Genomic DNA, 18,631 nt, shown 5'->3' with positions numbered 1-18,631 from the left:
CTTGGATGTCATGAGTATTAAATAAAAGTCGCAGATACTTAAAAAGCTTCTAATTCTGGTTCCACAGAGGTACTTAAGATTACATTGTATGTAAAATATATTTTGCGTGTGTGACGCGCACATGAGCGTGTATCTCAGAGCCTAATGGCTCGCTAGGCGTCTATAGAGACGGCGGGGGGCGCGGCTGATGGGCCAACTGGTTTAGTGGTGTACGGTCCCCGCTTCCCCTTCGTTGGTAGGAGCCGCAACATCCTGGGGGCCCTTGGAGGCGTCAGCCTTCAAGGCTTCATGAGTGTCGTCCAGCAGTGGGCAGAGGTACTTCACACCTCGTTTATAAGTGCCCGTTACTGTGGCAACTTCGGCCACTCGCGAAATCCCGTCGGCGCCAGGAAACAATTTGGCGATTCGTCCAAGCCGCCAGTGTAGGGGAGGAGTATTCTCTTCCTTGATGAGGACCAGGTCACCCAGTTGAAGATCTCGTCCTGGAACACGCCACTTCGTCCGTTGTTGGAGCTCGCAGACGTATTCCAATTGCCAGCGCCGCCAGAAGTGCTGTCTTAATGCCTCGAGCCTCTGAAACCTATCTAAACGGTTTGGATTTATATCCGCGAGGTGGGGCGACGGCAACGAAGTGAGCGCGCGGCCGATGATGAAGTGACCTGGGGTTAAGGGTTGGAAATCGTTTGGTGAGGACGACAAAGGACATAAAGGACGACTGTTAAGGATAGATTCTACCTGACTAAAGAGAGTTGCCAATTCTTCATAGGTTAAATGAGCGTTACCTAATATACGATTGAGGTGAAATTTTGCCGATTTGACTCCTGCTTCCCACAAACCACCAAAGTGAGGAGCATATGCCGGTTGGAATTTAAATTGTATTCCCTCATTTGCTGCAAAATTGCAAACCGTGTCTGAGTTTGAAGTAAGGTAATCGCTAATTTCCTTGGCCGCTCCTACAAAATTACGTCCATTATCGCAGAATATTTCGCGAGGTCGCCCTCTACGAGAGATAAAACGTCGCAGCGAAAGTATGAACGAATCCGTCGACAGCGTGCTTACTGCCTCTAAATGCAAACATTTGTACCGGAAACAAACAAATATAGCTAAATAGCACTTTGTTATTTTGCAACCTCTGCCATGCCTGTCTGTAATCATAAAGGGCCCAGCGAAGTCTACGCCGACACTAATGAAAGGAAAATCAGGCGTTACGCGCTGAGAAGGCAGAGCGCCCATCAAAGGAGCAGAAGTGTTGCCAGCTGCACGGCGACAGGTCACGCATTGCTGCGATACGGTACGCGCAAGCGTGCGCCCCGATACGGGCCATACCGTCTCGCGAACGGCGGCTAGAAGCAGCTGAGGAGGAGCGTGCAGGAGACGGATGTGTTCCTGTTGAAACAGCAATCTAGTCAATCTATGTTTAGAGTGTAACAACATTGGGTGGCGTTTGTCAAATGGATAAAACGACGAGGACAGACGTCCACCAACTCTGAGAAGCTTGTCATCTTCATCGTAAAATGGGTTCAATGATAAAATAGGGCTTTTAGGGCCTAGAGGTTGCTTGTCACGAAACAAATTCAATTCAAGGGGGAAACTAGCCTGTTGTGACAAAGCGACCAGTTTTTTAAACGAAACCTCGAGCTCCTCAGGTTGTAGCACACCCGTAGTTTTATTGGATGAAGGGCGGCAGTTATGCGCAAACCTAAGCATATAAGCTACCGCACGTTGTAAATGTGTAAGTTTCGAATATCGATCGAAATCAATAACATTGGTTTTTTGCGAGTCGTCAGTAATCGCGACGTTAACCTTTAGCTCGGGTAAATCGAGTTCCGAGTTTGCGGAAAACTGAGGCCAGTTATTTTGTGGCTCGTATAAGAATGATGGCCCGGTCCACCACATGTGCAAATCAGGTAAGCGACGCGCTTCGACCCCTCTAGATGGGTAGTCAGCCGGATTTAACGCGGTTGGAACGTGACGAAACTCACTGCCATCGGTGAGTTCTAAAATATGAGCCACGCGATTGGCAACAAACGTTTTTAATTTGGTTTGATTAGTTTTAAGCCATGCGATTACAATTGACGAGTCAGTCCAATAAAATTTCTGCGCAATCTGGCAGCGCAACGTCTTAGAAACAGCTGACGCGAGCTGCGCGCCTAGAAGGCAAGCGCATAATTCCAATCGCGGAATAGTCGTAGCCTGGACCGGCGCGACCTTGGCCTTGGCGCACAGCAACCTGACTACAACATCGCCCTTCTCATTAGTGGACTTTAAATAAATACAGGCCGCGTATGCAACTGAGCTTGCATCACAAAAGACGTGCATCTCGATATGCGTCGGCGAGTCGCAAAGTACATTACGAGGTATTTGGAGCGAAGTTAAAGACGCTAACCCGTTAACAAAGTCCTGCCAAGACTCGTTTATGTAACTCGGCACGGGAACATCCCAGTCGATTTTTTCAATCCATAATTTTTGAATTAAAACCTTAGGTATAATCGTCAGCAAACACAAGAGGCCTAGGGGATCAAATATTTTACACGAGTCCGATAAAATTGAACGTTTCGTAGGGTGGCCGTCCTTGGCAGAGTATTGAGTAGGAAAATGAATGACATCTGCCTCAGAGTCCCAGCCCACTCCTAGCGTGTGCGACGACGAGCTAATGATCAAGCTGCCTTTATTTTCACCTACACTATCGTTTTGTGAGTCATGCAAAATTGACGGTAAATTTGTGCGATATTTGCGCAAGGGAAAACAACCAGCTGCCAGCGCACGCTCAACCGACTCTTTAATATAACGCAATTTCTCCTCTGTGTCTGATCCCGTTAATAAATCGTCAACTAAAAAATCATTTTGAATGATGGTCTTAATTTTTTCATCTGCACATTCCTCGCCCAACTGCCACAAACAGCGTGTACTCAAAAAACTAGCACTTGAAAATCCGTAAGTGACCGTGTTAAGCCTTAAAGTTTTTAAAGGCTCGTTCTCATTGGAGCGCCAGAGGATTAATTGTAAATCGCGGTCGCATTCCTGAACCAGGACCTGCCGATACATCTTAGCGACATCCCCAGTTAAAACATATTTGTAAGTACGAAACCTCAGAAGAATGTTAAACAACGAATCTTGGATCGTCGGCCCAACCATCTGTAGGTCGTTTATAGAATAGCCAGACGTAGTGGGGGCACTGCCATTGAAAACGACCCTTAATTTTGTAGATTCGCTGGAGGGCTTTTGCACAGAATGATGTGACACAAAAAAAGAAGGATCCGGAATGTCAGAATCGGACACAGAGAGATGGCCTAATTCGGCATATTCATTTATAAATTGCTGGTAAGCTGTTTTCAAATCAGGGTTGCGTTTGAATCGTTTCTCTAATGCAAAGAACCGTTTTTTAGCAAATCGATACGAATCCCCTAAACAATCGGGTTCCGTAACTAATGGCAAACGCACGTGAAACCTACCGTTATCGTCACGATAAGTGTGAGTGACAAAGTGTTGCTCACATTCCGCCTCTAAATCGGTAAACGGTTGACTAGGTTGGGGCACCTGCTCCAGCTGCCAGAATTTGGTAAGCGAGTCGTCAAGATTATCACTTGTGTACAAGTGATTGCATTGTAAAGAGGAATTGAACGACTTATCGTTTAACATTGAAAATGCATTGTACTTACTTACCACTAACCAACCTAGTTTCGATTTGCGCAAAACAAGCGAATCGTGCCCTATGTCAATTTGCTGACCTTCAACCAGACTCCAAAAAACGTCACCGCCAAGTAAAATATCTACAGGTCCGGGCTGATTAAAATTAGGATCAGCGAGCGTTTTATTACGTGGCCACTGGACGCTCGACACATCGACATACTCTAGTGGCAAAGTGCTATTAATTACAGGCAGCGCTAAACATGCGATATCGAATTTAGATTTTTTATCATGTTTAGACCGAATTTGCACAAAGCAGCGCTCCGGATTACTAGATATAGGAACGTCGGACAATCCGAAAAGCTTGGAATTACTGGGCAGCGGTGCGAGTTGCAATTTCTGTTTAAAACTGCTTGTAACAATAGAAGGCATGCTTCCGCAATCTAAAAACGCGCGCGCTGTTACATAATCATTAATAGCCGGGCTATATATGTCTATGTACGCGGTAGGCAAGAGTATTTGATTTGAGCGCGACACGGTCACATTCGACGACAGCCCGAGCTCGGGCTCCGAACGCGGCGGAGGCGCATCTACGGGCGCAGCGGCAACCTGAGGAGTCTCCCTATGCAACAAAGTATTATGGCGCTTCTTACAAGTGTGACACGGAGCTACTCTGCAGCGATGAGAAGTGTGCCCCTTCCGCAAACAGTTGAGACAAAGGCGTAACCTTGACGCTCCGGAGATCCGGTCTTCAACTGGCAGGGACAGGAATGACGAGCAATCGTAAATCCGGTGCTCGCCGCTGCAGAACACACAGGCAGGAGGAGAGGCCGAGGCCGAAGCAGCAGGAGTGGCTGAAACCGCAAAACATTTGGTGCTAGACTTCTCGCGTTTATTATGAGGCGAGGCAATAGGTTCGCGTTTATTATTATTATTAGTGATAGGCTTATCAGATTTATTACGCTGAACCGATTCCAAAACATCCGCACGTCCCTTTAAAAAGCGATTAAAATCGGCCAATGACGGCATAACGTCATTTGAAAATGAATTACTTTTAAATTCCTCCCATTTTAAACTCGTATTACTATCAAGTTTATTCGCGACCATATGTATAAGAAGCGTGTCCCACTTATCAGTGGGCTGGCCCAACGTATTTAAAGCCCGTAGGTTTTTGGACACATGATCCACTAAATAGCGCAAGGACTTTGCCGATTCGCGACCAATCTGTTGTAAGTTAAACAATGAGTTTAAATGGTTGCTAATCAGCTGTTTTTTGTTGTCATATCTCTCGCAGAGTAGACGCCATGCCTCAGCGTAATTATTGTCCGACACTTCTAAATTACTTATCACCTGAGCCGCTTCACCGTCCAAATAAGAATTTAGATAGTGAAATTTGTGAATCGGCTTGATGTGGTCGGAACTGTGAATGAGTGAATCAAATGTGTCTCTAAATTCGAGCCATTTAAAATACGAACCATCGAAACTAGCGATTTTAATCACAGGCAAACGAAAATTTAAACCGTTGCATACATTGTCATGACCACAGTTACTTTGAACTTCAGACTTTACGCTGGCGAAATCAGATCTTTCGGCTATCTTATCAATAATTTTCTGCGCCGTTGCAATAAGAGAAATAAAATCATTTTCCATCTCTTCTCTTATGTCAATTTCGGACTGCATATCAGATGTAGTCGCAATTTCTATTTGAGTTTGGATCTGGTCGAATTGTGTGAACATATTACGAAAACGATCCAACTTCAACGAAAGTTCGTCTACATCTTTCGAGGAAATATTTTCCTGAGCATTCAATTCCACAATGTAATTTTTAAATTTAGTAATACGCCCCTTAATGGACGTTCTAGTAGGAATCAACGTAGCCATTATATGAAAAAGATCCGATTTCAATTAAAAACAGCGAATGAGGAAATGAGAAATCAAAAATAAAATATTGGAATAAATACGTAAATTTTTCCGGCCTATGTTCACAGTCACAGTGGTTGGCTCGGTCGGCAACAGTGCTATGCGGAATGCAGGAGTCAGCGGAAAACGCACCGCAGCTGCAGCTGAGTAGTGGCTGTTGCCGGGAGCGATGCGACCGGTTCTTATCTGAAACACGGTGAACACTTGTGTTACTATGGAATGCAATGGAATTTTTTGCGTTGAGATTTAACTGTGCGTAATTAGTAAAATCGCTAGACAGTATTCTATATAGCACAAAGTGGGAGTATGCTTTATGAAATAACGGAATGTTTAAATTAAGTTGAAGAAATTAACTAATAAGAATGTCACTCAAATAAGCGTTCTGTTCTTTAATAGTTTTAAGTTCTTAAATTGTCGTGAAAGACTATAGGTTTTAAGTTTGGCTATAAAGCAGCGATCAGATTATTTCACTGACACTAGCTATTAAATGAGGATACGTGCTAAAAAATGTTTACGTCACTAGTGCAATAAAATGGCATACAATTAAACTTAAGCACGGCAAAGGGTGAAGATGGCAAAGCTAAATAGTCAAGTAGATGGAGGATAGTACGAGCAGAAAAATAGGAAATATGAAGGAATGGTGCACTTCCCTTGCTAAACCTTGGCTGCGGCGGCGTAGTTCTGACCGGCGGCGGGCTTGAAGTAAGGGTGTCTGCAGCTTCCAAAATGGCGTCGTAAATCTCCGAATATATATTTGTACAGTTCAACTGGCGTCGTAGATAGGAACAATAGGCGTCGTAAGTCCAGAATACTGCGTTGACGCCGGGATGTCCAATTTCTGCCACGTTGTAGCTGTCGTGACCTTTGCTCTCTTCACACGTAGAAATTCCGTTCGACTCGGGCAGAAGCAATCGTTGCGTATTAATCACGTCGATGGGTCACCATGTTCAAGCTTGGATGTCTTGAGTATTAAATAAAAGTCGCAGATACTTAAAAAGCTTCTAATTCTGGTTCCACAGAGGTACTTAAGATTACATTGTATGTAAAATATATTTTGCGTGTGTGACGCGCACATGAGCGTGTATCTCAGAGCCTAATGGCTCGCTAGGCGTCTATAGAGACGGCGGGGGGCGCGGCTGATGGGCCAACTGGTTTAGTGGTGTACGGTCCCCGCTTCCCCTTCGTTGGTAGGAGCCGCAACAACAGCTGATGTAGATGGCGCTGTACGGCTCTGTACAGTCACGTCACGGCCTAGCACAGGAGCGGCGCGACTTTATATATATCGCTCGCGAGATGAACTACCCGTCTTTTATCATTGTATTAATTAGAAAAGGACGGGTAGTCTATCAAGCGGGCGACATACTGTCGCCTCGCTTCTGTGCCTGGCTAACATCGTTTTTTGTTCATAAAAAATTATAATTAATTTTGATTATATTTTCTACCTCTGACTCTGGCAAAAATCCTAGAGGCTGCCATTTCTCTAATATAACTCTGGCTGTCAAAAGTTGACGTTTCACAAAACATGGCGTAATACAGCGGCAGCGCCATCTAAAGTTTACTCAACCCGCCTGTTCCTATCTCTGTCGCACGCGCGTAATTATATTCCTGTCCTGCCCATGATGCCAGCGGTCAATGCATAGAAGGTAGGATCCTATAGAAGTGATATACGCGTGCCTCCGTGAGGGACAAAACATACGCAATGCGACGCTATGATTGGTCGAATTTATTTGTTGCCCACCATAATACATACTACATTTACGGTGGGGAATAAAAAAAAAAGTGAGACTGTGACAAGGACAAACAATAATAGCGCTTTCTCTGCCACTCCTACTGAAAGATACGTAAGACTATCCCGATCTGTCAGTTACCCCCACCACTCATGCCCAATCCAGTTTAATACTAGATTCATGGCGCCATCTAAAGTAAGTACTCAACCCGCCTGTTCCTATCTCTGTCGCACGCGCGTAATTATACTCCTGTCCTGCCCATGATGCCAGCGCTGACACTGTGCGAGCGGGACAGTAATATAGTTATGTGCGTGCGGTAGAGATAGAAACAGGTGGGCCATTGTACGACATTCTTTGTGCTTAGCATCCTTACTTTAGTTAAGCTGTTGAACTCTTATGGCTTTATTTATAAACGGCTGTTTTTATATTTATAAACTTTATCAGTTGATGATCGTCGTTTGTCCCTATCTGACGTTATGCCATAGAGAGGGATAAACGACGATAATCAGCTGATTAACTTAGCAGACGTTTATGAATAACGCCGTTAGACATTTACACTTCTTATATTATTAAATTGTACAACGGAAATTAATCGCGTATCAAGTTTTAAGATTTACCTCCGACGTTTCGAGGACGGCGTTGTCCCCGTGGTCTCGGTGAAGTCTGTCTAAAGCTGACATCAGCATCTTCTAACCGCGCGAGTTTTTCGAACTACCCGCACTTGGTCTTGTTTATCAGCTTGAACGTTTTGCGCACTAGGGATGTCACTCTGTCGACAGCATAGAGAAATATAGTAAGACAAGAGTGCTCACTCCATACATCAGTTCAGACTATTAATTTCAGTGTCTACATCTAGCATCGAGTAGCGGAACTATCAGTACTGCTACTTGACAATAGATGTAGCACCAACCGGAAAGTCTTATCTCAACAGCATAAGACTTTCTGGTCGGTGCTACATCTATTGTCAAGTAGCAGTACTGATAGTTCCGCTACTCGATGCTAGATGCTAATAGTCTTTTTGGTACTAAAACTGATGTATGGAGTGAGCACTCTTTGTATTTTTTTCTCTATGGTCGACAGCGACACACAACACTAACGATATTCGATTTATCGACTGTCGATATTCGTTTACGCTTACATTTACTAATGACTGGATTCCATGTGGATGAGATCTTGAAACTTCTTATACAGTCAATGTATCTTTGGTTAAGGTCTAGCTAGAAGTCACAATATAGAATACATAATGTATTTTCGCAGACAATATCTACTTTAAGTTTTTTGGCACCATTAAATTTCTGTGCAATACTTTGGTTTGAATTTAAATTGTTTAATACATGGATGTAATCAACCGATAGTATGAGTTGACATTAGATTTCGTTATGTTTGTGTAAATTATGATTATTAATATGAATTAAAGTTATTAAAAATCGTATTTATAATTTTATTTGGACGTAGTACCTTAAGGGCCACGCACCAATCACTAACCCGGGGTTAACCGGTTAAACCTGGAGCTACCACGGTTACCAGTACAATTTGACACTGGGTCAATGGTTTAACCGGTTAACCCCAAGTTAATGTCATAAAAAGTTTTCTGAAATCGATCTTGTTTAGAGATAATGACATTTCTTGTGAAAATTTGAATCTGACAGACTTTAAAGTTTAAAAGGAAACTCAGAATTTATTCACAGATTTTTCTGTAAAATACGAGCCCACGTATTTATCAGTCGCCATTTGTATCACCACGAAAAAGTCACTTCGATAAATTCGGGACTTTCGTACTACTATACGGTCTGTACATACAGTCACCATCAGATATATCGGAGCAGCTAAGGCCCTCTCAAATATCTGAACACGCCTCTATTGTCAAGGCTTTAGAGTATGTGTTCAGATATTTATGAGCACCTCGGCCGCTCCGATGTATCTGATGGCTGTACTTATATGTAACCAGAGATTCCCTAGGCAGGCGTGTCTCACTCCGCGATTTCGTCGCTTTGCTACAGGTAGCTAAAAGTACATCCGTTCGGCCCCAATTTTGGGGAAAGCCATAAGCCGCCCGTGGCGCTGTCGCCACCTAGCGGCCATATCTGTGCTGATCGTAACAGACCCGTTTTGTTAGAGAGTGAGTCCTCTGTAGGTACTTAGTACTATTATTTATTCTGTGCCTAGGTCCAATCTGCTCACAAACTGCCCCACACAGCGCCACCTAGCGGGCGGGGCGAGGCACGACGCGTGACGTCACAGCCGCGAGCGCGCTGATTGAGCGATGAACTTTGCGCGTCGATTTGCCGTATTATTATTAGCTGGATTATCCATTCAGATTTTTTGGTATAGGGTGTTTTATTACGGGTACGGGTGAGGTATTTTATTACATGATCGTATTGCAAAATGGAGCGTTATCTATTTATTTGAGTTAATATCTAATTTATTGACACACTACAGCTTAAATAACCTTATTTTTTTCATGCGGGATGATGGGACGGAAAAGTTTGGTTGGTAGTTAGCTGAAAAAAAAATAAGTTTCAGCAAACTTGCTTAGGTTGGGATTTCTCTGATAATGAGAGGGAGTGAATTCTAGATATCCCATCAACATCATCATCGTTGATTCCGCATTGGACGTCGACTTTTGCTACTAAAAGCTAGTACCAAATGAATATTTTGCAATTGAAAAACGCAAGTAGCGAATCATTGTGTAAACAGGGCACAGGCACCAATGTAAGCAGTCACGCTTACACGCGTTGGCTTTGTTGTTTATTTACCTATTTAGGTAATTAAATAACTAAAGCTTAGGCTAACCTCCGATATATGTAGGCCGTTTTGTGTTTTTTGTGCATCTAAGCTCAGTAGGTACTAGTCTTATCAGCATTTATACTCCAATTTGTCAGTGGAAAAAACCGCGAAATCAAATTTTCCATAGGAGGTCAACTCTTCGACATTTTTTTAATTTTCCGCCTTTTCTACCGACGAAAATGGCTTGCCAAACTATACCTACGCATTTTAAATGTCATTTTAACTATCCTTGGTCAAGCGAGAGTCAAGCAGATCTTGTCAGTAGAAAAAGGCGACAAATTTGAAAAATGTAGGCGCGAAGGGATATCGTCCCATAGAAAATTTTTATTTCGCGCCTTTTTTTACTGATAAGATTTGCTTGCTATATGTTTTTGCGCACTGGCAAAGGAACTAAGTCTAAACAGTTAGGATATTCCAGACATCATCCTGTGCATGCCGGCCGTTATGGCTCGCACCGTACTTATTAATAACGTGAAGAAAGCACAAAATCTGATCGCCCCGTGCTGTGGGAGTGCTCGGATTCGTACGGTGGGCGACATTGCACATTTTGTAAATTTTATAATATTATGAACTAAATTCGTGGTGTACAAGCGTGTGGCCTGTTTGGATGGTAGTTTACAGGTGCATAGGTAAGTATATTTAGAACTTCAAGCGTGTCGCATTCGCCGATCGACCCTAGAAAAATTGAGCTGATAGAATGATCTGACGGAATGAAATGAGAGGACTCTGGACGAGACCATAGGAGGTAGATAGATACCAAGATAGATATAGGTAGCGTGCGAAAAGTTAGTTTTTACCTATACTATATAAAAACTAACTTTTCGCACGCTATTCCTACAGCTAACATACCTACCTAAAGTCAAAGTGTGAAATGGTAAAGTTTAAAAGAGGCAGATAGTTATAACTATTCACGCATTTTTTTATGCCAAGTGCTGCCTACGCCAAGTATGGAGTTAATAAGGATACCTATATTACCTATGTATGCATTCTTACTGCCAAGTTTGTGCAAAGTTAGCGTAATCAGAGTTACATTCAAGAACAGAAAAGATAGACAGGTATTATCATTAAGTACTTTTAAAGGCCATCACCGAAAGAATTGGTACCTAGGTACTCTAAGCCAGCTTTCTACTCATTTTTTTCCAAAAAGTACCTACCTACCTACCTACTTCGGTAAAATTTTGCAACAGCACTTATGTCGCCCACCGTACGCCTTAAACAAACACAGACTATATCGTAGCACCGACATCTCTGTTAAACCTACAACAGGATATATTTATAAAAATCCCTCAATACCTTATTGAATTACCCACGCCGGGCGATGGCTCGATAGCGTCTGACGTAAATTAATATTTTGTATGGGGAATTAATGTAATTACTGGAGGGATTTGCCAAATGAAACGGTTTTTAGATTGAGAATGTTCATCGTGGGACCGGGAAGGGATTTTTTCACCTTATTCCGTAAGTGTAGGTCTGTATGAATTTTTATTTTTAATTACCAAGAAAAATGTTTATAACTGAAAAATAAAAATAAAATCCACTGTTACCAAAAATAAAAGTATAATACGTGCCCATTTTTTTCTGGTCATCCAACTGACAGACATTTTTTTTTATCTACAACCCTAACCAATTTCCAAGCTGCGAAGTCGATTTAGGGAGAAGTGGCGCCGATTGTCAAAAACAGCACGTATAATATTAGGGAATCGCTGGCCTAATATTACAGGGTTCTATGTTACATTTTCAAGATAGTTGAAATTCGATTTAATGTCACTATGACAATGTTCGAAAATTTCAGTTCGATAAAAGTGAAACATATTTAGAACCCTGTAAAATTGGGCCAGCGGAATGTCAAAATTACTAGCGGCAGCCGTTGGAACTAATTTGCGGCTACTAGGGAATAGGGATCATAGGCGTGTTGCGGAGTCTGCTTAGCTTCACGGACTCTCCAAATATCACCGATAATCGCATACATTGCGGCATTTGGTCGATTGATTGAATTCGTTGCTCCTACTTAGCCAGCAATTATGTAAAATCGCATGCCATAAGTCAAAGTCAAAATATACTTTATTCATGTAGGCCTAGCGACAAGCACTTATGAATCGTAACATATATATTATCTTAAGCTAATTATCAGAGCAATTTATTGATGTTATTATTCCATAATATTATTGGATTATTATACTAATCAAATTTGTTGCAAGTAAGTTGCAATTCATTAGTTGCAAGGTCTGTAGAAGGCAAGGCAAGTCTATGAACCATCCTTGTACAACTACATTACAAGTATTAATGAACACGTCGGCATTTACTTCCATTTCGCAATTCATTTAAACCTCCTGATTGTCTAAGGTCACGCTTTAAAACATCGGTACGATTGTTTCGGAGTGATCGTTGAGGCGATTCTAAAAACGTGCACTATTGCTCGGGTGGGTGTCGGTTAGGGTTATTAATGGATAAGTTTCTTCTTCTATTATATAGGTATCTCAACTCTTGACTTATATCGACCGGGATATGAACCGTGATTACCTTTGTATTGTTTTCGAGCTCCCGATATTTCGACGCAGTTACATCCATCTTGCTCACGGGTAGGGCTTGCAATTCGAATATTCGAATTTGTCGAATATTCGACCTGTTTTGATATTCGAATATTCGGCCGCTCAGGTTTCGAATATTCGAATATTTTTTATTACTATAAAAAAATCTATGTCATCCGCTGTAGTTATAGTTTCTGTGTGTTTTACGGGTATTTACAGTGAATGAGGAAGAGTAGGTACCCAAATACGAAGGAAATAATATTTTTACTGTATTCCTCTCGATAGACTTCGTGAATACAGTGAAACCTAACTCAATTTAAAAGAAAACGAAATCAAAAAGTATGTTATTTTTACGGTGCGTAAGTTTTAAGTTAAAGGGTCATTCTGTTTATTCAGTACAAGCGTACGTTAAGCGAATTTTTGAAGTCTAAACCTTGCCACTTATCGCAATTCTCAAATTTAATCATACCAAACCTGCCCAACTTGGTAATCTAACCATGCACCTTTAGCTGACGAATAATCCACCCAGTACTCAACTAACTTTTTCCCTTAAATATTCTAATATTATATAATTAGCCGACCATTAGGAATAATAATTTGCCAAAACAAATAAAGTCAATAAAGATTCAAAATACAATGAAATTAAAGGCCTTTTTACAGGTCTCTGAGTGATTACAAGTTAATTTAAATCGGAAAATAATTACTTACTAAAAAAAATATCTTACATAGGTACCTAGGTGTTTGGATGGTTAAAGTTATATTATTTCACGCAACGACGCATTTATAATAAGTTTTATCTAGAAATATTAAATACGTCTAATTTTGGCGTTTTACTTGTTTTTATAAATGTGGGCATCTTATAAATAGTAGGATGATAAAATCTAGTCAATTAAGTGGATTTCTGCCAAATATCCTTAGTTTTAGCAATATGTGAAAAAAGCTTTTGAATAAAACGATAATAAACCGATTTCTCGTTCCTTTTCTTATTTTTTATAATATTCGAATAATTATTCGAATATTCGAATACGTCGTCAGAAAAAGTCGAATATTCGAATATCTGAAAGTTTCGAATATTTGCAAGCCCTACTCACGGGTAACGGGGAAGTATCGGGAGCCCGAAAACAATACAAAAGGTATTCACGGTTCATATCCCGGTCGATATAAGTCTACTGAAACTAACCGTGAATCATTCAAAACTGTTATCCTCAACTCTTCGCGCAAAAGAGCTTACTGGGACCATCGAAAATCTAACTTTCGTTATCTGCCTCTTATCTAAAATAGGCTCTTGAGGCATTGTACCAAGGACGCTGGCGCATTTCCTTGTTGTATCGCAATGCTGATACGTTGTGCGAGGTAGCCGTCAGGTCTTCGATCATCATTTACTTCACTTCAACCGGACGCTTCGCGATTTCTGATAAAAGATAACGATAAAAGACATTTATTCGTTAGCTTAGCCTGAATCTTTTAAACTCTGACAACATAGCGTTTTTCGTCGCGATTTCAATAGTTGTCAAGCGGTCTTAACTCTTAAGTATGTGAAAAGCCGTAACAGATCTACAGTTGTTCAAAAAATGTGTATGTATTTCTTTACATAACTATCAACTAGTCGCATCCAACCTCCTACTTTCCGTAGTACCTCGTCCCATCAGATAAAAAAACAAATTCCGAAATGATGGGCGTACGTAGGCGAAGTGTGGGCGCAGGCGCATCCACATGATCCCACCTGATTGCATTGCAACCTGCGGTAGATTCATAATAGAAACTATTGCATATTAAAACGATACCGATTTATTACTACACTAAATATTAATATCGTGACTAAAAGTTGGGATTCAGGTTGGCATTTAGGTTGAAGATCGTTAAAATGTTTAAATGATTTAGGTTATTTACCTGATTTTATAGAATGTGCTAAAGTATGGGGCTCGTTTAAATCTATTTAGCATCAGTCGCATTAAATTAATCGCTGTTTTAAACTTAGAATTTATTGAGCTAACTATTTGGCAGCTATAAATGTAAACGAGTTTCCTAATTGATCGGAATTAAAATTAATTAACTAGCAATGCCGACAGCTTTTGCATTTACACGTTCTCAAAGATATTTAAAGTTCGTCTGTGAGGCCCCTAATTCCTTTACCCTATTCCCTATTCTATTCCTTTTTTTAACAGCGGAGTAATTATGCTGTTAAGCATACCCCCTGTGATTGAAATTTCCCAGAATTATAGGACGTTTATATAGTTGCACGGCCACACTCCGCTCCGTCAAATTCGATGCAGAGTTGACTTAGACGGACTCTACCTACATAATATACACTCTGACCACACTAGTAACTTTGCTAAACTTGGCAGTAAGAATGCATGCTTATATCCGTAACACCTGGCATGAATACTTAGCGTGGTCCGACTCTACTTAATACATGATTTAATTTATAAAAAAATGTAATGCTAATGTTACATTGAAATGTTCCTTATTAAATTAAACTGCGTTCAACAGAAACATGTTGTCCCTAATGTATTAGGCACGTCTCAAATAGTTATTTGTACAACAAGAGATCAAAGTTTGATATTTCTTCGAGTGCTTATTTTGAGTCCCGTGCAAGCGAAAGATTCTATACTAGATTCACTCGCTACGCTCGTGAATCTAATTTAGAATCTTGAGCGTAGTAAGGGACTCAAAAGCGCACGAGATGTAAATAACTTTGATCTCGTGTACTTCACAAAACTTTTCACCTCAGCAGTGAGAACATATTAGAGAACCCAAAAAATGTATTCCTTCTTCATCACTTACCTCTATTCACTCATGTTTTCTTAAGATATACCAACAATTAAATTTTCACCTCAGCAGCTCGAACAAGGGTACTTTGCTACTTAAAAACAGTGAGCAAAATCGCGTTTTGCTCACTGAGTGAGCAAAATCGCATCTTGTTCATTTTGTGTCACTCAGTGAGCAAAATGCGATTTTGCTCACTGTTTTTAAGTAGCAAAGTACCCTTGTTCGAGCTGCTGAGGTGAAAATACTTTTACACTATAAATTATAATACACTCGGTGCCATATGTGCGATTAAGTGTTTTTTTTTCTCGTCATAAATTCAAATCACTCATTGCTTGATACCTACGTCACCTTGTGACGGATCGTATCTTTTAAAGCTCCCTTTCATTTACTCGAAGCTGTTTACTCATTCATCCAGATTTTATCCAAGTGCAGGGGCATTTTTAAAAACGACACTCATTTCCTCCCGCACACCTATCCATCAACTGGCCACTACAAATAGAAAAAAAAAGTAAAAAGCCAGTTAAGGCCTTTACAGACCTATGCGATATATCAGCCCAACAGACTGAGATGGAGTGTTAGTGAGAATAGGATAACGTACCTAAATGTGACCGACACGATTTCGACTTTTCGGTTCACACGGATTTTACCGATATATATTATTTTTATTAAAAGTTTAGAAATATTTTTTTCGCAAATATTATTATAGAAATTATTGTATTTAAATAAATAATTAAAAAAAAAAACAACGGGTTGCACTCCGGGAGTGCCGGCAGAAGTGAAAACTTACACACTTAGTTAAAAATAATCTATATTGATTATTGATCTTATCACTACGTAATTTCGGTAAGACAAGCCCGGCTTTTGGGCTTGTATATATAGGTTAATGCTATAAATTATAAACATACTTATTACAAATATTACATCTACAATTCTACACCCTTTTTCTATGCTGACACCGGATGTCATCTTGACTTTTGCAGTTTTAATTTCCTATATTTATTAAATATAATGATCGATGCTATACAAATCTATGCCTTGCTTTGCCTTTAATATTCCTTGTGAACCGATAACTACAGAAATATCTACCTACATGTGTATTATGAGTCGCGAAACATGGTTTTCATCTAGTATATTTATAAAGTACTCACTCATTTTCTTTCGCTATTTTTTCGTCACTTTTTTCATTAATAGATGAACTTTGGTCAATTTCCATATTTTAAACACTTTATATATATATACACGAATTTTACGAGTACACAGACGGTCGAGCCATCAGCTGTCACCAACCATGGATGTGCGTAGCACGCTGTAACTAGGGCTTGCAATTCGAATATTCGAATATTCGAATTTGTCGAATATTCGACCTGTTTTGATATTCGAATATTCGGCCGCTCAGGTTTCGAATATTCGAATATTTTTTATTACTATAAAAAAATCTATGTCATCCGCTGTAGTTACAGTTTCTGTGTGTTTTACGGGTATTTACAGTGAATGAGGAACGGTACGTACCCAAATACGAAGGAAACAATATTTTTACTGTATTCCTCTCGATAGACTTCGTGAATACAGTGAAACCTAACTCAATTAAAAAAAACGAAATCAAAAAGAATGTTATTTTTACGGTGCGTAAGTTTTAAGTTAAAGGGTCATTCTGTATATTCAGTACAAGCGTACGTTAAGCGAATTTTTGAAGTCTAAGCCTTGCCACTTATCGCAATTCTCAAATTTAATCATACCAAACCTGCCCAACTTCGTAATCTAACCATGCACCTTTAGCTGACAAATAATCCACCCAGTACTCAACTAACTTTTTCCCTTAAATATTCCAATATTATATAATTAGCCGACCATTAGGAATAATAACTTGCCAAAACAAATAAAGTCAATAAAGATTCAAAATACAATGAAATTAAAGGCCTTTTTACAGGCCTCTGAGTGACAAGTTAATTTAAATCGGAAAATAATTACCTACTAAAAGAAATATCTTACATACCGAGGTGTTTGGATGGTTAAAGTTATATTATTTCACGCAACGACGCATTTATAATAAGTTTTATCTCGAAATATTAAATACGTCTAATTTTGGCGTTTTACTTGTTTTTATAAATGTGGGCATCTTATAAATAGTAGGATAATAAAATCTAGTCAATTAAGTAGATTTCTGCCAAATATCCTTAGTTTTAGCAATATGTGAAAAAAGCTTTTGAATAAAACGATAATAAACCGATTTCTCGTTCCTTTTCTTATTTTTTATAATATTCGAATAATTATTCGAATATTCGAATACGTCGTCAGAAAAAGTCGAATATTCGAATATCTGAAAGTTTCGAATATTTGCAAGCCCTAGCTGTAACACAAACACACGCACATTCGCGCAAGCGCCCTGCGCCGCCTAAACGAAACAGCAGGCTCAGGCATACATTTTCGCCGCGCGGTAGAAAGAGAGGGTTACGTCTTACGCTGTCTCGAGTTTAACATTTTTTCCCCACCTCAAAAAGTGCGCAGTGCCGCTAAAGAAGTTATTTTCACTTCAAAAAATTTTTTAATTAGACATAGGTTTACTAACAAAAATATTAGTTACTGACTGACTGAAAGCATCGTGAAACGAAACGTCCAATTTAAGTCTATGTTGAGGCCGAAGCTTTGAGATGACGCCACGAAAAATCTCAAGCGAAATTGTATAATGTATAGAGGCCCTAACGAATAAAGATTCGAGTTCCATATTCAAATCGTGGCTCGCGACGATTAGCATCCAAGATGGCCCCCGATTTTCGGCCAGTGATACTGATTTCAATTTCCTGTGTTGGTTATCGTGAGCCTGTCATCTTCGTTTGACAAATAAGTTCATTTTGATGGGACCCGTGATGGGTGCATGCCATATTTTATTTGGTACTCGGTAAGGGCTTTTAGTTTTGGTGTTACATACTTTGAAAACACGTTTGTATGCGTTAGTAGAGTCTGTTTGGAAAGAGAAGAGTCGTGGAATGTATTGGGTCCCATACATTCCACGACTCTTCTCTTTCCGCACAGACTAAGTACTACTTTGGTAATTTTATTTGGTTTGTATTAGGTAAGTACACGATGCACACATTGTTACAGAGTTACGATAGCTTTTATAGCATATACTACTTGTTAAGTAATTCCAGGCATAATGTACATGAAGTTAAATTAATCATTAAATGAATTATTTTGTTGTACAGGTCTCAGTCATACGAATCAAGGACAGGTTACAAGGCGAATATTCTACAGCTATATTTTATTTTGTAATTTCGT

General features: G+C 40.1%; 1 protein-coding gene across 1 annotated transcript; it reads right to left on the bottom strand.

Moving 5' to 3' along the window:
- Positions 1-109: 109 nt before the first annotated feature.
- On the bottom strand, positions 110-1,413 carry LOC134658106 (uncharacterized). The gene has a single exon (XM_063513712.1). The coding sequence runs from the start codon at positions 1,231-1,233 to the stop codon at positions 202-204; it is 1,032 nt and encodes a 343-aa protein (XP_063369782.1). The 5' UTR covers positions 1,234-1,413; the 3' UTR covers positions 110-201.
- Between the last annotated feature and the right edge of the window lie 17,218 nt (positions 1,414-18,631).

The sequence above is a fragment of the Cydia amplana genome, chromosome 21 (genome assembly GCF_948474715.1).
Source record: "Cydia amplana chromosome 21, ilCydAmpl1.1, whole genome shotgun sequence".
Taxonomy (NCBI): Eukaryota; Metazoa; Arthropoda; class Insecta; order Lepidoptera; family Tortricidae; genus Cydia; species Cydia amplana.
The sequence above is the reverse complement of the archived record's forward strand: the minus strand, read 5'-3'. Positions and strand labels throughout refer to the sequence as shown.

Bases quoted from the DNA above. Each gene is read 5' to 3' on its own strand.
- LOC134658106 (XM_063513712.1), bottom strand. From the start codon at position 1,233: ATGGGCGCTCTGCCTTCTCAGCGCGTAACGCCTGATTTTCCTTTCATT.